Consider the following 23,868-nt stretch of genomic DNA (forward strand, 5'->3'; position numbering starts at 1 on the left):
CGGGTAGTCAGAGATCTGACAGAGTGTCCCTGCTACTAGCTTGGGACCCTGCTTGTAAGTGGTAGTCCTCCTCCCTACCTCCTCCTGCAGAGTGCCAATTCAGAAGGAGCAGAAATTTGTGTGTGTGTGTGTGTGTGTGTGAGAGAGAGAGAGAGAGAGAGAAATGAGAAAGAGAGAAGCCACTGTGATATCAGAAACAAGTCAGACTGAGCTGAGATAGGGAAGGAGTGGAGCTGCAAGAAGGCTGTTGCTTTAGAGCTGTACTAAGGGTCTTTGGGGAAGAACATTCCTTTGAGCCAGCCAGTACTGCTGCCAAAAGCCATTTCCTTTTCCCAACAATGGCTCTTCTACTGCTTCCCAAGTTAGAGCATTGTTTTGGACTTGAACACAGAGTTCAAAAGGGAAAGAAAAGTCACAAGGAACTCATGTAATACGAGTCCTAAAGGGAAAGCAGATGAGCTATACAAGGGAGTGGCAAGAAATGTAGAACATGTCAAAATGGAAGCTCAGACTGAATCCTTTCTTTCTCTTGCTTTCTTTCTGCATCCACCTATTTATTCATCAGACACACAGTAAACTGTATTTGCTAATTCTGGAGAACAATTAATACCTGTCTGCTGCTGGAATAAAAGTAATGGAGCTCACCTCATGCTCCCTTTCACCATTGGCTGACTACATAATTATGAAGGGTTAAGTTTAGAGGTGAAACCAACAAGGGTGATGTCATGGTGGGTGTGTGCCATAGACTACCTGATCAAAAGGATGAGGTAGATGAGGCTTTCTTCAGACAACTAACTGAAGATTCCAGATCACAGGCCCTGGTTCTAATGGGAGACTTCAATCACCCTGACATCTGCTGGGAGAGCAATATAGCAATGCACAGACAATCCAGGAAGTTTTTGGAGAGTGTTATGGACAAGTTCCTGGTACAAGTGCTGGAGGAACCAACCAAGGGTCATGCTCCTCTTGACCTGCTGCTTACAAACAGGGAAGAATTGGTAGGGGAAGTAAAAGTGGGTGGCAACCTAGGCAGCAGTGACCATGAGATGGTTGAGTTCAGGATCCTGACAAAAGGAAGAAAGGAGAGTAGCAAAATATGGACCCTGGACTTTAGAAAAGCAGACTTAGACTCCCTTAGGGAACTGATGGGCAGGATCCCCTGGGAGGCTAATATGAAGAGGAAAGGAGTCCAGGAGATCTGGCTGTATTTTAAAGAAGCCTTATTGAGGGCGCAGGAACAAACCATCCTGATGCAGAAAGAATAGCAAATATGGCAAGCAACCAGCTTGGCTTAACAGTGAAATCTTCAGTGAGCTTAAACTCAGAAAGGAAGCTTACAAGAAGTGGAAATTTGGACAGATGACTAGGGAGGAGAATAAAAATATTGTTAGAGCATGCAGGGGTGTAATCAGGAAGGCCAAGGCACGATTGGAGTTACAGCTAGTAAGGGATGTGAAGGGTAACAAGAAGGGTTTCTACAGATATGTTAGCAACAAGAAGATGGTCAGGGAAAATGTGGGTCCCTTAATGAATGGGGGAATCAACATAGTGACAGATGATGTGGAAAAAGCTGAAGTACTCAAGCTTTTTTTGACTCGGTCTTCACAGACAAGGTCAGCTCCCAGACTGCTGCACTGTGCAACACAGTATGGGGAGGAGGTGAGCAGCCCTCAGTGGTGAAAGAACAGATTAAGGATTATTTAGAAAAGCTGGACATGCACAAGTCCATGGGTTCAGATCTAATGCATCCAAGGGTGCTGAGGGAGTTGGCTGATGTAATTGCAGAGCCATTGACCATTATCTTTGAAAACTCGTGGTGATCGGGGGAGATCCCGGACAATTGGAAAAAGGCAAATATAGTGCCCGTCTTTAAAAAAGGGAAGAAAGAGAACCCAGGGAACTACAGACTAGTCAGCCTCACTTCAGTCCCCGGCAAAATCATGGAGCAGGTCCTCAAGGAATTCATTTTGAAGCACTTGGAGGAGAGGAAGGTGATCAGGAACAGTCAACATGGATTCACCAAGGGCAAGTCATGCCTGACCAACCTGATTGCCTTCTGTGATGAGATAACTGGCTCTGTGGATATGGGGAAAGCAGTGGATGTGATATATCTTGATTTTAGCAAAGCTTTTGATATGGTCTCCCAAAGTATTCTTGCCGGCAAGTTAAAGAAGTATGGATTGGATGAATGGACTGTAAGGTGGATAGAAAGCTTGCTAGATTGTCGGGATCAATGGGTAGTGATCAATGGCTAAGTGTCTAGTTGGCAGCCGGTATCAAGCGGAATGCCCCGGGGGTTGGTCCTGGGGCCGGTTTTGATCAACATCTTTATTAATGATCTGGATGATGGGATGAATTGCACTCTCAGCAAGTTTGCAGATGACACTAAGCTGGGGGGGAGAGATAGATACACTGGAGGGTAGGGATAGGGTCCAGAGTGACCTAGACAAATTGGAGGATTGGGCCAAAAGAAATCTGAGATTTAACAAGGACAAGTGCAGAGTCCTGCACTTAGAAAGGAAGAATCCCATGCACCGCCACAGGCTGAGGACCGACTGGCTAAGCAGCAGTTCTGCAGAAAAAGCCTGGGGATTACAGTGGATGAGAAGCTGGATATGAGTCAGCAGTGTGCCCTTGTTGCCAAGAAGACCAACGGCATATTGGGCTGTATTAGTAGGAGCATTGCCAGCAGATCAAGGGAAGTGATTATGCCTCTCTATTCAGTATTGGTGAGGCCACACCTGGAGTACTGTGTCCAGTTTTGGTCTCCCCACTATAGAAGGGATGTGGACAAATTGGAGCGAATCCAGAGGAGGGCAATGAAAATGATTAGGGGGCTGGGGCACATGATTTATGAGGAGAGGCTGAGAGAACTGGGGTTATTTAGTCTGCAGAAGAGAAGAGTGAGGAGGGATTTGATAGCAGCCTTGAACTACTTGAAGGAGGGTTCCAAAGAGGATGTAACTAAACTGTTCTCAGTGGTGGTAGATGAAAACAAGAAGCAATGGTCTCAAGTTGCAGTGGGGAAGACTAGGTTGGATATTAGGAAACCCTATTTCATTAGGAGGGTGGTCAAGCACTGGAATGGGTTACCTAGCGAGGTGGTGGAATCTCCATCCTTAGAGGTTTCTAAGACCCAGCTTGACAAAGCCCTGGCTGGAATGACTTAGGTGGTGTTGGTCCTGCTTTGAGCAGGGGATTGGATTAGATGACCTCCTGAGGTCTCTTCCAACTCTAATTTTCTATGATTCTGTAGGGGGGTGGGGGGAGAGAGGGAACAACCCACAGTCAAACACCAACAAGATAAGGAAGGTGCTAACTAGAAAGCAGGAAATACAGAGTTGTTCTTGTTTCTTGTAGATTGAAAAAGGTGAACACTTTCCAGTGCCACAACTCACTCTACAGATTTCATTCCCCAACTTGACTTCATCCAAAAACCCCATTCTCTACCTAACTGGATTGTCATCTTCAGATGTAAGTTATGACTATAAACATGAATTCACCTTCATTTTATTTTAAAGTTTAAATGTTTTTCTTCCTTTTTTGTGCTTGGTGTTAGAAAATGAAAGATTCAATTCGATTACATATGGGCGCTTAAATTTAGCTTTGATTGCAATCTAAATGATAACCTGGATTTGGAATAAGAGGTAAATCTTCTTGAAGAATTTCTAGAAATGTAGCCATTCACAAAATAATGCCTGCCTAGTTTTATTTAATGGTGTTTGAACAATAATTTGAAGATATCAAGATTAATTTCATTTATTGTTAAGAGCGTGGCATAGTGGTTAGGGCACTGAACGGCTTCAGCAGCATCCAACTTTTTACTGAAGCATGTAGCTATACCTCTACCCCGATATAACGCTGTCCTCGGGAGCCAAAAAATCTTACCGCGTTATAGGTGAAACCGTGTTATATTGAACTTGCTTTGATCCACTGCAGTGTGCAGCCCCGCCAACCTGGAGCTCTGCTTTACCATGTTATATCCGAATTCGTGTTATATCAGGTCGCGTTATATTGGGGTAGAGGTGTACATGCACACTACCTACCACCGCCAATGGTGTGCAGTTTAGACGTAGCCTAAAATACCTCATAAAAGACTGTGTCATATTTGTAATGAGAAAGGTAATAAAAATAATATGCTTCAAAAGGTATGTCACCTTCATTTTGCTCTTCTATACTCTGGTTATTAACAAATGTATAGAAATGGGTATACTATAAAATGATCTTGTTATTACAGTTGCTAAATCTTAGGAATACTGACCTATTTCTGGAGCTTTTGAATATTATTATTTTAGACCTTTGGGCAGTAAGAGAGATGGTATTTTTTCTAACAGAATGCAGTCTGCCAAACCAGTCACCCTATAAATCCATTCAAGATCAACTCTGGGATGCAGTTTGATCTGGCAAAAATAAAAGAACCTACAAAAGATACAGTGATGGTAAGCCTGTCTAAAATGTGTACATTCATTGCAGTATTTACCTGGAATGTTTTGAATAGAATATTTCTAATAAATACTATTAAGACATTGCTCCATATAATTCCATCTAGTATATTTTAATAGCTAAAGGAGTTACCTTTAAAGGTATCATTTTTATTAGCTCTTGCTGCAAAAGCTGCACATGAAGCTGAACTACACATCCTTGGGCCAGATCTTCGACTTGTGTAAATCAGTACAGCTCCGTTGACTTCAGTGGAACTATGCCTATTTACATCCGTGTAAATCTTTTATCCTCATCCTTCTAGTCTAATGAAATAAATATTAAGTAATATTTTAACGGCCTGAACTTCCACTTCCGGGCAACTTTGTTTAGTCATTTCCAACTATGCAAAGTAGATAAAAAATGCAAGCATTCTGATCTGTTACATTTGCCAGGCACTTTACCCAGATGGAAATGGCTATGTAAGGTGGAAAGTGATAGGCCTCCATTTTAACATTGTTGCAAGTTTCTGCATAGATCAATCTACCAAAAACCGTAAATTAAAAAGTAAGTTTGGTTATTTCTATGTAATTTTTTTTCTCTAGCCAAACTACAGTAATCAATATTCTTTTAGTGTTAATAGCACACACAACTAAACTATAGCAAATTACAAATCACTAGTCTATACATAGGATGTTTTATTCTAGAGAGTCATATTAAAATGTTTAATTACTAATTCCTGTCCATAAACATTTAAACAGGACTGTGATACATACAACTACGCATCTATTAACTGTACTCTGGCCCCATCTGATATAACTCAAGTGAACATTTCATTAAGATTATGGAAACCTACCTTTATAAAAGTAAGTAAGCCTTCTCCACATTCAGTATAACTATGGGTTTGAAACAATATTAAGCCAAATATAATGCTTAGATGGTTATATTTTTTTAATCTTCAGTCTTCTAGTACTTGAAATTGTTCCCTTACTATTTTAAGAATTCTCTTGAAATTAACCTACATATATTTTGTTACTGAGGTACTTAGAACATCAGAATTAAAAATGCATTTTCATCAGAGCTATATAGAAAAGAACTATTATCATAGAATACCAGGGTTTGAAAGGACCTCAGGAGGTCATCTAGTCCAACCCCTTGTGCAAAGCAGGACCAATCTTCAGACAGATTTTTGCCCCAGATTCTTAAATGGCCCCCTCAAGAATTGAACTCCCAATCCTGGATTTAGCAGGCCAATGCTCAAACCACTGAGCTATCCCTTGCCCCCAAATATATGGAGATATACCTAACTCATAGAACTGGAAGGGACCTTGTGATGTGATGCCTCTGTGTTAAAGCCTTGGGGCTTTAAATATGTGAGTCTTAATTTCATATTTTTTGTTTCTTTCCCATAATTTTAACTATACTTGGGGTTCAATCCTACAAGTACTGAGAGTGCCTGGCATGTTGCAGGATCAGATCATAGGTCCATGTGCATTATTTTTCTGCCTTCACTGTTGTTTGAAACTTTAGCATCATGTGCAGAATTAATGTGCTGTTTACCCACTCGTCTAGATTCATTAATAAAATTGTTCAATAAGATTTGACTTAATAATCCTAGTAGCATGCCACTATGCCTCTCCGCGATTTTTCTATTTATCATTCCATTTTGCTCTCCTACCACCTCACAACCTGAACCTAGTTCTATGCTGTTATTCATCTCTGGAATTTCAATCTTAAAAATATTTAACATAAAGCATGGAATCTGTTTTCTTTCAGGCAAGTATTCACAGTTTAAATTTCAGTGTAAGAGCATTACTTCAGAGTGAAAACTCATCACTGATTTTGAGAGGAACCAATCAAAAACAAGAGGTATGTGCGACCCTAGTCTCTGACACCCATTGTAGGATTTACCCTGTTAATGACATGTTTGATATGTTACCTGCCGCAACGAACCACACTTCTCTGAGGAAGAGATCTATAATTTTCTATCTATTCAGAGTAAAAAAAAAAAAAGTCAGAACTAGCTTAAAATAATATTGAATGATAGATAATTTTCCACTTCATATGTAAATTGATAAATAGCATAGTTTTTCTATCTAATTTGGAGCTAACCATTGCAGTAAATTAGTGCTTCCCCTATCCAAGTGGATATGAGACACACTTAAAATGAATCTTTTAAAAACATTAATAATTTAAAAAGCAGCTGTCCTAGGTAGTCTTGGAAAAACAAATGTCCTTTAGAAACAATTCTGCTTATATGCAATATTTTCCTCTAATTCCGTTTCCTCCTCTTCATTACCAAGAGTATTTATATGAAAATAAGATTTTATTTCTTAAAGCTACATCTATCCTGGCTGTGCAATCCTCATTTGCAATAGCTCCTATTAAAGTACATTGCCTGTTAATGGGAGCTAGTATAATCATCTCTGCTATCGTATCTTTTTAAGTTTGTAACTTTTATATAACTCTTTAAAACATCTTAGAATAGATTGTATAAAACTATACAACATAAATTTATTGTATTGTTTTCTAGGGTAATTTCTGGTTTGTGTAATATTGTATTAGATAACTCCACTGGTAACCCTGGGTAAAAAGCTTACTGTATGTTACTGTGCAGTGCCCCCAAGAATTTCTGAAAGAATGACCTTCAGAATGAATTAGATCTTGTACATATTGCTTTGAGAACTACAAACTGATTACATGCCAGTGATGAGCCATGAGCTTTTTCTTTATTTTGCTACATACATTCCTTTAAAAACACAGATTAAAATTTAAACCATAATCTCGAAGATAAATGGAGCTTACCTCTACAGTGTGATATGAATCAGAAATACCTTGTTTTAATTATAAGAAGTGATTGAAATTAAATGTTTAGTTTGCAAATTTTAAGGCCTTGTTGCACACGAGAGTTGCACTGTTTTAACTTAAATTGGTTAAAAAAATTAATTTAAGTTTAAAATGGTGAAAGGCCCTATGTGGACACTCTTATTTCAGTTCAGCTTAAACCAATTACAAATAAAACTGAAAAAACAAAATAAGTCTGATTTAGAATAAGAAGATTTTCTACACAGCCTTTTATATTGATTTAACTAAATTGGTTTAAAAATCACAAATTTAGTTAAACCACTGCACCTTTTTTCATGAAGCTAAGCCCTTAACATGCTCTTCTGAATCATGGAGCATGTACTGTACACACTCCATAGTGTGCAGCCTTTCCACATGCATTTTCAGTACTCATGAATGAACACATCTCTTTTTTAGGAGCTTAACACAAACTTAAATAAAATAAATATTACCCAGTATTACTAAAAATCCTATCTGTCAATCACAACCATTGATAAACAGGGAAATTTTATGCCAGAATTATAAACTTTTTGTGACAACCCTCGCTCAGGGTTGGTTGGTAGGAGAGCGCTGCCTAGTGGTTAGGTTAGTGACATGCAGTGGGGTTGTTGGTAGGCGAGCCCTGGCCCTCCCACTCCACTGGGCTCCAATCCAGGGCCCTTTGAGGGCTATCCATGTTCTGACAGCTGGGGAGGCTTAAGGCAACCCTCCCTGGGCCACTTCCTATCACCTCCCTGCAATTGTCCCAAGGTCACCATCTGGGGTAAGGCAGCATGAGGGCAACTGCCTCCTCCTTGGGTATGGCCCAGCCTCCTGGGCCAGCTCAGTCCAAGGCTTTCCCCTGTTGGGATAGTTCAAACAAAAATTAAGGGGATCAACCCAGTCCAGAGTTCATATGAGAGGGCAATGCTTCTCTCTCAGTATGTCTCTGCAATAGGCCCTCCCTTCCCTCAGGGAGGGGCCTTTAGGCAGTTGTTTTGGGAGAGAGTCTGCCTTTCCCTCAGCTCATCTTCCTGGAGCTGCTGGTAGCAGGTCTACCCTTCTCCCTGGTCTGCCCCCAAATGAGCTGCTCTCCTGCCTTTTAGTTCCTTCTCCAGTTGGTACATTTGCTACAGGTGTGGCAGGGTGAAGCTGGCTGAGCCCAGAGTAATTCCTTAACCCCTCAGTCTGGGGTTTGTGCACCCCATCACACTTCAGGAAATATAGTTCATTAGAATACTACAGTGAGTCAGTACCAGAATTATGATAAATAAAACAGTGACTGCTAATTAGAAGGTACTTTGCAGTTCGTTGTAGCCATGTTGGTCCCAGGATATGAAAGAGACCAAGCAGGTGGGGTAATGTCTTTAATAAGACCAATTTCTGTTTGTGGACGGGAGAAGCCTTCAAGCATCTCAGAATCTTCTCAGGTCTGGAGGAAAAAACAAGAGTGTCTGAGCTAAATACAAGGTGGGACAGATTGTTAAGCATAAGGGATTCACACATGCTGTAGGAGACCACTTAAAATGAAGTGAGCAATTAAGGGTTAGCAAGCAGTAGGGTGTGTTACAAATTGTTGTAAGGGTCATAAAAATCAGTGTCTCTATTAAGTCTGTTTTTTAGTGTCCAGAGAGTTACAAATTTAAGTTCCAAGGCTCATTTTTGATGGTATTGGGCAGGTTTCCTTTGAGGATGAGGACTGAGAGGTGAGATACACAGTGATCATTCTGAGAAAAGTGTTCACCCAGAGGTGATAGGGTATTTCTGCCTTTTATCATTTTTCTGTGTGAGTTCATTCGAGAGTGTAGCAGTTATCTGGTTTCACCTACATAATTGTTGCCTGGGCATTTGATGCACTCTGAGGTATATCACATGTTGTGATAGGCATGTGGGGGACCCATGGATCTTGAAAGGTTTATTCTGGGGCTACCAATCATTGTAGCAGTGGAGATATGTCCACAGGTTTTCCATCTGTTGTTCTGGCAGGGTCTGGTCACACTTTGAGTTAGTGTGTCCTGGTCCGTGGGGAGCTTGTTGAGGTTGGGTATTGTCTGAAGGCTAGACGGCAGGGTTTGGGAAAGATTTCTTTCAGGATGTGGTCCCCATCAAGTATGGGTTATAATTGTTAGATGATACCGCATGTGGGGTGATAGGTAACAAATGGAAGTGTGTGGTAAGTGAGGTGTTTTTTCCCCCTATATTGAAGCAGGTTCTTCTGGGTATTTGGGTGGCCCATTCCATGATACAATCTACTTCTTTGATGGTGTGTCCTTGTTTAGTGAAGGCAGATTTAAATGTGTTTAGATGTGTACCCCGGACTTCCTATTTGGATCAAATTCTGTGGTATCTGAGTGCCTGGCTGTAGATAACAGATTTCTTGGCATGTCTGAGGTGGTTGTTGGATCTGTGATGGTAAATGTAATAATCCGTGGGTTTCTTGTATATAGTTGACTGTAGGGTTCCATTGTTGAATCCAATCATGGTCTTTAGGAAGTTGATGCTGATGTGACAATGTTGTAGAGAGAGTTTGATGGATCGGTGGTGGTGGTTGAAGTTGTGGTAGAAATCTATGAGGAAGTTTAGGTCATCTGTCCAGAGGATGAAAATATCATTGATGTATCTCAGGTATATCATTAATTTTTGTGGTGCATTTTTTCAGAAATTCCTCTATGAGGTGTCCCATAAAGAGGTTGCCATCTTACTAGTCATTGCTGTTCCCATAGTTTGGACAACGTGTTTGTTGTTAAATATAAAGTAGTTGTTGGTGAGGATGAGTTTGGCTATGCATTTGGGGTGGATTTCCGAGCGTTCATTATTTTGTAGGTATTTGAGGCAGACAGTGATGCCATCATGGTGAGGGATGTTGGTATATAGAGAGATAATATCACTGGTGGTAGGGATGGTGTTATGAAGGAGGTTGTTGATGTTGAAGAGTTTCTGGAGGAAGCTTGTAATGTCTTTGAGGAAACTGGCCCTTTGTGTGAATTTTACACATCTTGTGAGACTTTACATAAATATCAATTTTCACATTGAGGGTTAAATTCTCCTTTATCCTTTAAATTCTACCCACAAAATGAAACTATAGGGTTCTTTTGAAAGTCATAATACAATATCTACAGTAGGTGATACAAGTTATGCTACTTTGTTACTTAGAGAAAATATTTGTTTTTACCATTTACCTTTCGAATAATTTTCACAGATCATGATTATAATTTCAAGAGAACTTCACCCTGGCAGCATCCCTTTATGGGTCATTTTACTGAGTGCCTTTGCTGGACTCTTGATTCTTGCACTTCTTATATTTGCATTGTGGAAGGTAAGCTACACATTTGTTTGTTTTGTGTTTAGATTTTTACATAGATGTTTAAGGGCTCAGTCCTGTGTTCTTACCGTTAGAACTTGACAAACATAATAAATCCCTAAATTAGTAAAATATCATAATAAATACTTAATGAAATTTCATTTTTCCCTAAGTAAAATAAACCATTCTAACCACTTGAGTACAATCAATATGTGCCAGTGAGGTTTCTAGCAGTGAGATTTCATTAAAATTCGATTCAGTTAGAGTTCTTGTCAGAAAAAAGTGGGTTCTGACACAGTTATGCTTAGAAAAAGTGCTGCTTTGCACTTTTGTCCTACTAACAAGAAATTGTTCCATCTTGTGAAATCATTTCTAAGCCAGCTCAGTCTGGTCATGCTTCAGAGAATCAAAATAATGAAAGCTTCACTGAAATACCTTAGAGCCACTCTGTGGAACACTAACACTGATTCACCACAGTGAAGTAGTTAAGGTATACAATACAGAATGGTAACTAATTTTAGCTAACCATGCCAGGTTTCTCCTGAGTTCCTTGAATTTTGGGTTGCTTAAGCTGAAATACAGTCTCAGAATTTCTATAAAATTTGGAAAGTCAAAGCACCTCTGAGGGTCAGGCCCTAAATACCTACTCACAGATATCACGCATTAACTCCGGGTATGTATGGTTTGATCCTGAAAAGTTATGAGTACTTCTTGAAGGTGCTGGGTGCCCTCCACTCTCAGTCAACTCAGTAGGAATTAAGGTTTCTCAGCATCCCACAATAAGCATTTAAAACCTTGCAAGACCTTTAATGATTCAAAGCCATTTCTAATACCTCTTGAAATAGACCATTGTTGTAACCATAAATAGTAAACTAAGCTTAGAGTTACTAACTTTCCCAAGCAAAATTTCTATACCATGAAAAGGGAGAAGAGTCAAACTCCATAAAGTCCACTTGCTATTGCCAGTCTGTTTTATACCTTACAGCAGTACCTTAGAGAGATGGTGCTAGTAAAATTTTAGTATTGGTACTGATTCATAACCTTTTTCTCTTTTAACAATAAAACTGTATACATTTTTTTAAAGTGGGAGTCTTGAGGTCCATATCCAAGAATCCACATATAATTTCACACATTCATCCATGCAGATACACTACTTCACATCTACAGCCATTTGAACATATAAGTAAACTGATTACATTCTTAGCTAGCCATTTACACACACACAGTCACTTGATTTGCATGTACACTCGTGGTAGGCACAACATTTTGCTCATATTTCTTCAGTTGATCTCAACCCTTTATTTTTATATGATATATGTTTAAAAATATGAATTAGGCAATCAAGTCAAAAGTGAATAGTGATTTTTGGGTCCCCGACTTGAGACACATTAAAGGGGCCTGATTATCAGAAAGTGCTATGCATCCCCTATCTGAAAACCAGGCCCTTTCAAGGTGTCGAGTTTAGCAACCAAAATCATTAGTGAATTTCAAAATGTAGGTATTGTGTCATTAGTAACTATTAACTGATTCTTAATCATTGCAGAATTAAAATTAAGTAACGTTGAAAATACCTCCAGCGTTTACATATTTACAAAATCAGTAGAACTAGTAGAAAACTAACAAATACCTTGATATGTTGGGGCCAGTTTTCAAAAGTGGCCACCACTACCTTTGCATCTTCAAAACTGCGCATCTAAAATTCACAGATAATTTTAGACATGTCATTACCAGATTTTCATGCACAAAAGCAGGTTTTGTCTGTGCCATGTTGCAGGTTAACAAAAACTGGCCTGTTAAGTGGTGATTCTGAGTAGAATAAATATGCTGTATAACTAGCTGTCTGTTGCCCTCATCAACACTGCAAAATATAACAATATATTTGTTATTAGCTGAAAAATAAAATAGAGAGTGTAGCATTATAAAAATATATATTTTTTATTGACTTCAGGCTTGATATTCTTCAGCAATTCAAATTTCATATTATAATTTAAAGACAGATATTCTGTTTTACTACTGTGCTTAAATATTTTGCCACAAGTGGGCAGTCTCCTCAAAGCCAAAACTCAGTTAGTATGTTAGTAATTAGTATGCATAGCCACTGGAAAATCTGGAATTTAAACAGTAAACTAATATTTATTCAACAGTCTTCTAGTTTGTTTGAAGACTTGACAAATCTTTGACACTTTCCGTCACCATAACAATGATTCAGCAATCATTGTACATTAACTTTGCTCTCAGTTCGTCTGCTAGTGTGAGATATGTCATCATTGTTCCAATCCATTAAAGCAACATTGTACTTCAGTGATAAGTGAATTTGTATCATCTATAAGCATTAAAACAGTAAATAAAAACATTTAAGCGTTGCCAAAATGTCTCATGTTTCTAAAATTCCAGTTTTGAATTGCCTTCTCTTTTTTCTGCCATATACAGGTTGGATTTTTCAAAAGGCCACTAAAGAAGAAAATGGAGAAATAAAGAATTCTACCAAAGGAGAATATGTTGCAATTAAACAATGATCTGTCCTCATATCTGCCTCAAATATATGACTGTAAAGCTATAAATATAGTTATAAATGTGATGGTCACAACATTTTCTAAACTCCATCATGGACTAATCAAGGTGTTTATTAAAAAGAGAAAACAACAACAAACAAATCAAGTATATAGGTGGATGTTAAAAAGGGAAAACAACAACCCTATAGTATTTTGTAATATGTTGGGAAATACCTTTAGCTGTTACTCATTTTTGGAGAGTAATTCCATTTTAAAATTCTGGGTTGTTTTGTATAGGGAAAATAGTCTATTCATATTTTTTATCAAGTGAAATAATTCTTCAGCCCAAATTATGCAAGAAACCAAGTTGTAAGTAGTAATAATAATCTCTTTACCACATGTTCCTTATTTTCAAAAGAACAAAGTATTCAAAAGTCATTTCTCACAATGGACTGGCAATTGGCTAAGCCAGACTTTCAAACCTTGAGCATGCACCAAATGCAGTCAGGTATATTTGACAAAGGGATAATCCAGAGGAAAGGGGCAATTGCAGAGCTTGCATGAAACTTGCAATTCCAAGGGCTTTTCTTCCCCCTTAATGTAGTTCATCCAGATGTAGAGATGGCCATTCCATGAAATAAATTTCTATTAACAAAACTATTCAGGATTGATCCCTTAAGTCATACAAGTATCTGAACCAGAATCTGACTTTTTAGCAGGCCTGTAAAATTATGCTCACAATAATTACAAGCACAGCTGATTGCACATTGTTTGCAAATAAGCAGATGCACATTTGGACTCTCAAAGTGATGTGCCCAGCCAGAGGCAGCTCCAGGCACCAGTGCAGCAAGCGGGTGCCTGGGGCGGCAAGCCACGGGGGGTGGCCTGCCAGTTGCTTCGAGGGTGGCAGACAGGCAGTCTTCGGCGGCATGCCTGCGGGAGGTCCGCCGATCCCGCGGCTTTGGCGGCAATTCGGCGGCGGGTACACCAAAGGCGTGGGACTGGCAGATCACCCGCAGAAACTCCGCTGAATCCGCTTGACCAGCGGACCGTCCGCAGAAGGCCGCCTGACTGCCGTGCTTGGGGCAGCAAAAAACATAGAGCCGCCCCCGTGCCCAGCAAGACTGTAAGTGTTGTGTTTTCTAGAGGCACCCTCACTTTGTATCTTGGAGTAGCCAGTAGGGTTGCTTCTTGAACTATCCAAGAAATGTTACTGTGTAGCTATTTAATTCAGTAGGTTAAAAGTGCCCAACCAGATAATTATCAAAAGAGCCGTTAGAAAAGCACTGACAAGCTTTTTGTATTACAAACCACACTTTGTTACTTACAAGTTTAAGAATTGATGCAAAATGTGTTCACTGACCAAGCACTTAACAAATGTTGTTTATTTTGTATCAAAGATTTAAAATGTTATATAATGCACTGAAACATAGATACTAAAATTATATTTCTCTAAACCCATTTAGAATGCTAATCATTTTTAATATAAAGCTGCCTCTTTCTTTCACATGGGTCATCTTCCTTCTACAGAATGAGCATATGTGGATATGCCTTCATCTTCCAATAGCAGCCCAGCATTTATTCATATCCTTGATACAAATTTCACTGAAATGCAAAAACCACTGCAGTTTTTCCAAAGAACATAACATGTCAGGCATATTTGTTCTATTCTTTGACAATAGTTTTATCAAGTGTACTGTTACTTCTTAATACGAGTGTATATTTTTCTAAAGTGACCATAGGTTGAATTATATATGTTGGCAAATAGAGCTCTGGAAATTTAGGAGATGCTTCATATTTGAAAGAGGATATCAGGGAGTAAATCATGGAGTCCCTTGTATCTACTTTTTGGCTTATATGGGAGCCATAGGCAGGGCTGGCTCCAGTGTTTTTGCCGCCCCAAGTGGCCAAAAAAAAAACCAGCCGCGATCGGCGGCAGCTCTACTGCCGTCGCTTCATTCTTCGGGCGGCAATTCGGTGGCAAGTCCTTCCCTCCGAGAGGGACTAAGGGATCCACTGCCAAATTGCCGCCAAAGAGCCGGATGTGCTGCCCCCTTCCATGGGCCGCCCCAAGCACCAGCTTGCTGTGCTGGTGCCTGGAGCCAGCCCTGGCCATTGGGATGGGTTGAGACTCATGAATATTGCAAGCATGAGTTAGTTTGAAAGTGTTTGTAAACTTTCTTTCATATGCGAGAAAAATTATGATTGCACAATCATAGCCTGACTGGAATTGCCCATGTCTAGTATTTTAATGAATATAATTCATTAGAAAGTGTGGCAGAGGCACAACATGGACTTTATAAATAACTGTGCCTCTACTGTCCCATGGAGTTTATGAAATTCAGAGTAATTCCACCAAAGTCAATGGACTTACTACAAAGGTACACAGGTATAACTGAGAGCAGAAATCCCTCAAATGCAGAGGTGCTCTGTTGTCGTGGTGATGGACACCGTATAAGAACCTGAATGGAAACGCAACTAGAATTCAAAGAGTGGCGTGTAAAAAAAAAACAAAAAAAAACCCTGCTTCATTCAGTGTGCAAATTGGCCAGCAGTTGAATGATGCAAAGGTCCACTCATTGCACAATGAAGATAAATATTAAAGAGCTGCTTCATTGTCTGCAGTCCAGTTTGCACACTATAGGAGTTCAGGTTTTGTAGATAGACACAGCCACATAGCAATGATGTTATCTGTCTGAGGTACTTAGTATGGTGATGAGGGCCATATATCTGTCTGCGTGCCTCCCAGTTATTAATGTATTTATCCTCATACCATCCCTTGGAGATGGGGAAAGTGCTATTATCCCTATTTTTGCAGAGAGATTGAGTGACTCCCCTATGGTTACACAGGAAGTCTATGGCAGAGCAGGAACTGAACCCCCAGTCTCCTAAATCTCTGTCTAGTGCTTTAAGCACAAGGCCATTCTTCTTCCCCACCTGTGATTAACTGCTGTATAAAAATGCATATGTTATAATATAATGGGGCACTGCTAAGATACGTAATTTTAACTGTAGCATGTCCTGACTTTTAAGCACTTCATGTAGCAACTGTGATGATCTGTTAAGCAGTATTTTTAATGAAATGTTGCATTAATTTCTGAGCAATGCTGTTATTGAATAATATGCATCAGCAACCACGTTAGCTTTTATATATGTAAAAGAGAGAGAGTACGTAAGTATTCTTCCTAGGTACAGCAATTTCCACTCATTTTAGTCACACTTTGCATCATACATGCAATAATAGGCTTTATTTCATTGCCTTTCTTCTCTGTTTGTACCATGGCTCTTTCTTCCTGCTCATTCTTGCTCTCTTAGATTTTCAATTAAAAAAAAGAAACAATTTAAACATAATAATATGTAAAGTAAGTACTGCCATGGAATACTTCCTTATCCCATAACCTGCATTAGCAATGCACCATTTCTACTCCATAGGACCTTTGTGCACATCATCACACAAACACCATGGCAGCGGCTCCCAGTCCCCCCGCCTCCCCTTGAGGACTCCTGACCAACTTAACAGCACAATACACAGCACAAAGCCTTTGTTTAAGTTTTTTAGCATATGTATTGTGCTGTTAAACCCATATAAAGAATGAATGTCCTCCCTAGCTGTGTTCTGCTCCTTTAAGGAGCAGAGTGCAACTCCACCCCTCTCCAGTGGGGGGGGAGCCCTAGCCCCAAGTCTTTCCATACCCACTAAAACTCTCTTACCAGTACTGCATACTGGAGTGTATCATCCTACTTGCACTCCTGGCTGGCCCTGCCCTTATCACAAACCCTATGCCAAGGCTTGCAAAGAGGTCTTCAGAGGGCAGCCTTATGACTGTCTTCTGCAGTGCCTGCACTAAGGGAGGTCTTCCAGATGGAACCAGGGCTTTTAAGGCCCCGTTACACTGGTCCAGTGTTTTTGCCCGGCATACAGAGGCCAGAGCGGGGATAAGGATTGCACCAAGGTGAGCTATTTGTTTTAAGTTTTATGCTTCTGCACAACCTAATTTTTCAAATCTTCTATCAAATACTGCATACAGGATCATCCTATCTACAAAACCTATTTTGCAATTATATTGCTTGTTATTTTTAACTAAAAGCGAAGGCAAAAGGATGCACATCAGAACAGAGCTCTTGCAAATGATGCACCTTATCGGAAACTTTAAGTGAAAATTTCTCCCAGGCCCAATTTTATCCAACTTGTGCATTTTTCTCATTACTTGAAAATGTAAAGAATTGGCTGGATTTCTGCCATGAGTCCATCACACAGTGTAAAGCACTATGTACTCTTTCAGCACAATATAAATGATTAATAATGTTTTTAGTAGACCCAACGAAAAATAATGCATTATGTAGGATTTTTAATTATGTCCTCATTTATTCATAAACTTGTGAACAGTTCATCAGCTGGTGGAAATTGTCATAGCTCCATTCCATCAGCTGGTTATTTACCCCACCTAAATAAGTATTTGGAACATGAATATTTGTATGTAATTAAAGGCAACATTTTAAACATTGATATCCAATGCAAACCATCAAATATGCAGACAAGACATTTTGAACATGCAAATGCATATTTTGCACATACAGGGAAAGCATGCAGTTATTTTATGGATGCAACTTAAGCCCCAGTGTTCGAAAAACTGACCTCATATGTTTCTTTTAATCTGCTCTGAAATTTTGTTGCTGTCACGTAGCATTAAATTCCTCCACCACTAGTTGAGATTTTCCAACTTTTTGACTTATTATTTTAATATTGATGGGGATCTTATCCCACAGAATTTTTGTGTAAGGCAGCTAAAGAACTCTACATGCTGATGAAAAGGTATTATACTGTACATATGGTGATGGCAAAAGCCCTCTTTCTCAAACACCATATATTTAGGAAGGAGTTAGAACCTCTGTCAAAGTCACAGATGGCTCATTAGGCTGACATGGTTTAAGGCACATCAGTGGTACACCAGAGAGTGAGGTGGCTAGTATCACGTCCAACCATCTTTAACTTGTCTAACTCTGGGACTCACATACCTGTTTTGCAGGTGGGTGAACTAGAGGCTGCCTTTCAATGTGAGAGCAAGCGAGACACAAACCCACCACCTTCAGGATGGTCATCAACTGCTTTAATCACTCAGCCCCCACACCTCTACTAGAACCTTACTATAGACTTTTAAAAAAGATTTATCTTGGAAAATAGTTCTAAGCAGGGCACCATATGAACAAAACATGGCCATCAGTGGTGGCAGGGGGAGAGAGACCAAAGGAGAGAGCACCACTATTTATTATACCACTGTGGAAGCAGAGAAAGAACTGTCATGCATTGCAATCCCCTTCCTGTCAGTTCTTTCTCTGCTTCCACACCACTTAACAGTAATAACTGTTGGAATTTTGCACACTTTTTAAGAGAGGGAATCATAAGAAAACCTGTTAAATTCTGCATGTTTGCTTTTCTTCTGTAAAATTGTTCCATACATTTTATCAATAAATAATAACGTTTCCAGCCTGGTTGACTATTTTGTTTGTTTGATATAATGTTGCTCCCTAGACAATATGAAAGAACCATAATATGAGAGCAAAGGTGTTTGTCATGTGAATAGAAAAACTATTGTAAAAGTATGCATTGGGGCAAAACTATAAGAGCAAGGAAATTTTGGCCATTATTAAGTATGAAATTACTGCAGTTAAAATAACGATATAATATCTGACATCCAAAGCCAAATTTTCAAAAGAGCCCCTGAAGCTGTACACATTTTGTGTACACACATTTTGTGTGCACACACCATTTTGGAAACTTTTAAAATACCAAGCATACACAAAACATTCATACATCTACACAGTATGTCTAAACTCCTAATACTGACAAGATTTCACATCACCATGGAAATTAAAAATGAAAGCATATTGTCTCATATTATCTGTCCCTCTGGCCAATCCACAATGTTCTTGAATACTGAGCTGTCTTGTCTAGTCTAAAATGACTCATCACCTCCTCCACAGCCTATCAAAATACTTCTCATAGAATTTCCTGGAAGGCAAAGGTTGCAACTTTTATTGCACAATTCAATGTTTTTGTAAAATGTAAATCAACTACACTCCTACAATTTTTTTTATGTAAGTGATCTTATCAGATAGAAACCTGCTTCAACTGTGACTCAGTATTAATAACATCCTGTCCCATGTTGAGAAAATGTTTACCAAGACTTCTATGATGTACGTGTCTAATAATTAGAACTGGCTGAAAAATTTCCATTGAAAAAACATTTTGAAAAAAAATGGGGTTGGCAGAGGATCACAAAACCTTTTGCATTCCCCCCACCCCCATTTTCTGGTCCCCTTTAATGACACTACTCCATATGAATAAAACAGACCAGAGTTACATCCTCAAGTAAGCCTTGTAGCATATTGTATTAGTGATACAAAACTGAATCTAAATTGATCAAATTAAACAGTCCTAGTCCTGGAACCTGCAGACTTTAAAGACACTGGCACTGTCCAGTTCACTTCAGTGAGTGCAGGATTAAACCCTGTAAGAGTGAAAGAAAACCAAAAAATGAAGGGGCTATGTCTGCTGCAGCTACACCACTTTAGCGTTTTAAATGTAGACACTCCATGTCCCCAAGAGGCAGTAGCTAGGTCTACATCTGGTGGGGTGGGGGGTTAGGTCAGTTTAATTACATCCCTGTTGGGTGTGAAAAATTCACACCCCTGAGAGATATAGCTATATTGATGTAATTTTTTCAACATAGACCAGCCCAAAGACTAAGAGAGTTCCAAAATCATAGTAAAAGAGTTATATGGGCAATCATCTGAACACTGAAGAGATATAGACAGAGCTACCTAATCACTAGTCACTGTACTCATGGTTAATACTTACATAGCACTTTGCAGATGTAAAATGCTGTAGCTAGACTGGCCCCTTGCAATCTTCTTTAAAATAAGAGGAAAAATGTAGTTGTGCTGCCCCATGAGCAGGCCAGGGAACAAACTGTGACCCAGCGTTACATTTCAGTTCATGCTTCTCCCTTTCTCTCAAGCGGATGTAAGCCATGCGAGCCCTTTTCCTGGTATGGCTTATTTCCTCTTTAGGTGCACTGGCTCAATGCTGCTGATGGGGGCATGAGGAGGATTGGGGGTGATAAGGCCCCATCACTTCACGTGTGGAGGAGGAGGAGTAGACTGGCAGCTTCTCCATCTCAACAGGGGGAGATATTTGATTGACCAGAAGGAGAAACACACCCCCTGGGATTCTGAAAGGAGAAAAGAAGGGAAGAGGCAGGCTTGGTTGGTCTGGAACCTTCATTCCTCTCCTTATCTGGAACATATATGGAAATTGAGTATGTCGGTGGAGAATTCTCTACCTCTCCCAGCTGCAATTGGTTAGGCTCTGGGAGCAACGGAAGTTTGATGCCTCTTACACCCTGCCTGGTCTTGTATTTGGAGCTCTCTAACGGAGCTTTGCTGTGGTTGCAGCCCCATTCTCCCTGCTCTCTAATGGAGGTGCACTTGGAACTGTGTTTCCAGGATGCAATGGATCTGATAGATTACTAGTTTTGGGGATCAAGAAGGAATTTTTCCCTTGGAACTAGATTGACAAGGTGTCCAGTGGATTTGTGGCGGGATGAGAGGTTATTTTAGGTTTTTTGCCTTCTTTGTAGTATCCTGGAGGCCATTGGTTTTAGGTTGATAAAAAGTCAGGATGGATTTAAAAGTTGTAAGTTTAAAATGGAGTTTGTAACCTTGTTACAGCTGGTGGCCAATTTCCAATGTGGCTGAGAGGCCCAAAGAGAGCAGCTCCCAGAGATAACTATGAGATCCAGGAGATAACTGATTGACCCTAGTAACCTTGAGAAAGAAGGGGAGATCTTAAACCTTCACAGACTCGGGTATCCTTCATCTATACCACAATATATATTATTATGTGTATGTAGCGGGGCAGTTACCTCACTCCCAGGGGGGTTGAGGGGTAGGTTGATTGGGGAAGCAGCCACAGCTGTGGCCACACCCAATCAGGCCACCCCTGGCCCTGTTATAAGGGCTCAGGGAGGCACTGGGTCAGTTTCTCTCTAGCTTTGGGGAGAGAAGGGCCAGGTGCCTGGGAACACAAGGGTACCTGAAGCAGAGCAGTGCTCGGGAAGGGAAAAGGAGCTGGGGAGCTCAAGCCTGGCAAATCCCCATGCTGAGGCCTTGGTAAAGGCCTAAGGAGGTACTGGGGCTGCAGAGGTGAAGCCCGGGGATAGGCAGAGGCCGCTGTCCAACCCCCTTGCCAGTGATGAGTGGCCATTACAGACTGAAGTCTTCTCCAGGGAAAGGGGGCTAAATGATGACTGGCAGTAGCCACTGAGGCAAGGTGGGTATGGCGGTGGAGGGGAGTTGGGGTTCCCCTGAGGCGGGAAGACCCAGCGTGTGGAGGTGACTGCTGTAAGGCAGCACCCCAAGGTAAAGGGAACTGGGGTCTGTGATGGACATGGGGCCTGCGGCAGGTGAGACACTGGCCAGCAGGAGGCGCTCCAGGGCTGGAAAGTGCTAATTCCCAGACTGACCAGCAGGAGGTGCTGCGGCAGTGAGTCTTCCATCCGCTACGGTGTACCACAATTATTCTTGCAGCAAAATGACTAACCAAGTACTATTATTTTATGAACTACAATTGGTTAATAACATAGTGAAAGCATCTCAATTGGTTAATAATTAAATCAGTGTTTTAATATCATGTGCTGCAAAGAGCCGCAGGAGACATGTTAAAAAGCCACTTGTGGCTCGTGTGCTGCACTCTGAGTATCACTGTTTTAGATTAATCTCCAACAATGAGCACTCATTCTGGGTTCCGGGCACCCTTAACAATTGCTTTTAAACATACAAATGCTAGTCTTCCTTCCAAATGGCAACACCAGCAGCAGTAAAAATGTAACTAACATTCAATATAACCTTCTGCCCCCCAAAAATCCCCGTTAGAATGTCCCTCTTGTAATACCAGCCTCAAGTAGGGTTTTATCATATAAGCCAAGGAGAATCTATGGGCCTTGCCATCTACCTGGAAGGTCAACAAAGGCAGGTTATTACCCACCAAGAAATAATTACTGTGTAATAAAAAATTATTAGAACAATTACTTGAAACAGTTCTTTTGTTCTGTAGGTCAGATCTTCAAATGCTCTTCTGCCACTGTGCGCTGCACTGCTGATGTACTTGCTGTGTGAACCCTGACTAAGCAGCCAAGGAAAGATCACTGGAGTGATATAGCAGTGGTTGAAAGCCAATATAGGAGCTCATTCTCTGCACACCTTCCAGCATAGAGGGAAGAGGAGCACGACTAAAGAAAAGGGGATGTGGTTGGGATACTCATGTCATTCCTGCTCTGCATTTCTAGAGCCTGATGCAAATTAGATCATCCCTCAGGCTGCTCTAACAGCACAGCAGGTACTGGTACTGCATATACAGACAGGGGCGGCTCCAGGCACCAGTGCTCCAAGCGTGTGGCTGGGGCGGCAAGCTGCAGGGGGCAGCCTGTTGGTCGCCGTGAGGGTGGCAGTTAGGCTGCCTTCAGCAGCATGCCTGCAGGAGGTCCGCTGGTCCCGCGGCTTTGGCAGCAATTCAGCGGCGTGTACGCCATAGGCGCGGGACTGTGGGACCTCCCACAGGCATGCCGCTGAATCCACGTTACCAGCGGACCTCCCGCAGGCATGCCACTGAAAGCCGCCTGACTGCTGTGCTTGGGGTGGCAAAATACATAGAGCCGCCCCTGTATACAGAACACGATCAGGGCAGTGCTTAGGAGAGCTTGACGCCACCTTTTCCCACCCTCTCTGATTTAAGTTTTGGGTGTTGGGTCTATGCACCAGGCAGCATCTGATTCATAAGACTCATGCTGGCAGTGTTTCCACCTCTTGTGATATTTGGTATTTTTTCTTAAGCCCCAGCTGATGGAGGGAAGTGCTTATATGGCAATCTCAGTGCTCATTTAAAGAGAGAATATATTTTAGCCCTCATAGTTGTGGGGAAAAATGATGCTTAGTGTGCACTAGCAATAAAAAGGATGCAAACATATTATTTGGTTTTTTAAATCATTATTTTAAATCAATCATGAAATTTGAATACCTAATGTTTTTGTCTGGAGTGACTGATGAAGAACTGTGAATTGAGTTGATTCTGTCAGAGAAAGGTTTGAGAAGCAGTAAAATAGAAAAAATAGATGAAAAGAAAAGCTTTTCATGTTTTGTAAATCTATGGTACTTAGAATCATGGAAATGTTGAGCAGGCAGGGATCTCAAAAAGTTGTCTAGTCCAGCCCCCAGCATTGAGGCAGGATCAAGTATGCCTGGACCACCTCTGACCTTTATCTAATCTTTTCTTTAAAACCTCCAATGATGGGGATTCCACAACCTCTGTTGGAAGCCTATTCCAGGACTTAATTATCTTCATCATTTGAAAATTTCTCAAATATCTAACCTAAATCTCCCTTGCTGCAGTTTCAGCCCATTACATCTTGTGTCTATGCCTTCAGTGCATTTGGAGAACAATTGATCACCACCTTCTTTATAATAGTCCTTTACATATTTGAAGACTTATCAGATCCCTTCTCAGTCTTCTTTTCTCAAGACCAACCATGCTCAGTTTTTTAACCTTTCCTCATCGGATACGTTTCTAAACCTTTTATCAATTATGTTGTTCTCCTCTGGATTCTCTTTGATTTGTCCACATCTTTCCTAAAGTGTGGCACCCAGAACTGGACACAATACTCCAAGTAAGACCTCACCAATGCTTAGTGGAGTGGAACAATTACCTCCCATGTCTTAGCTACAACAATCCCAAAATGATATTAGCCTTTTTCACTATAACCCCCAGATCCTTTTCAG

At 40.6% G+C, this 23,868-nt stretch overlaps 1 protein-coding gene across 2 annotated transcripts in view; it reads left to right on the forward strand.

Annotated features, from left to right (window-relative positions):
* Nucleotides 1–14,496, forward strand: part of ITGA1 (integrin subunit alpha 1) — a 122,271-nt gene extending 107,775 nt beyond the window's left edge. For both annotated transcript variants that reach the window (XM_008168714.4, XM_065598909.1), the window contains exons 25-30: nt 3,361–3,474; nt 4,335–4,439; nt 5,181–5,285; nt 6,196–6,288; nt 10,442–10,558; nt 12,974–14,496. In XM_008168714.4, the coding sequence (XP_008166936.1) occupies nt 3,361–3,474; nt 4,335–4,439; nt 5,181–5,285; nt 6,196–6,288; nt 10,442–10,558; nt 12,974–13,018 (579 nt within the window). In that variant the 3' untranslated portion in view covers nt 13,019–14,496. The remainder of the gene's footprint in view (nt 1–3,360; nt 3,475–4,334; nt 4,440–5,180; nt 5,286–6,195; nt 6,289–10,441; nt 10,559–12,973) is intronic.
* The last annotated feature ends 9,372 nt before the right edge of the window (nt 14,497–23,868 follow it).

The sequence above is a fragment of the Chrysemys picta genome, chromosome 6 (assembly GCF_011386835.1).
Source record: "Chrysemys picta bellii isolate R12L10 chromosome 6, ASM1138683v2, whole genome shotgun sequence".
Classification (NCBI taxonomy): domain Eukaryota; kingdom Metazoa; phylum Chordata; order Testudines; family Emydidae; genus Chrysemys; species Chrysemys picta.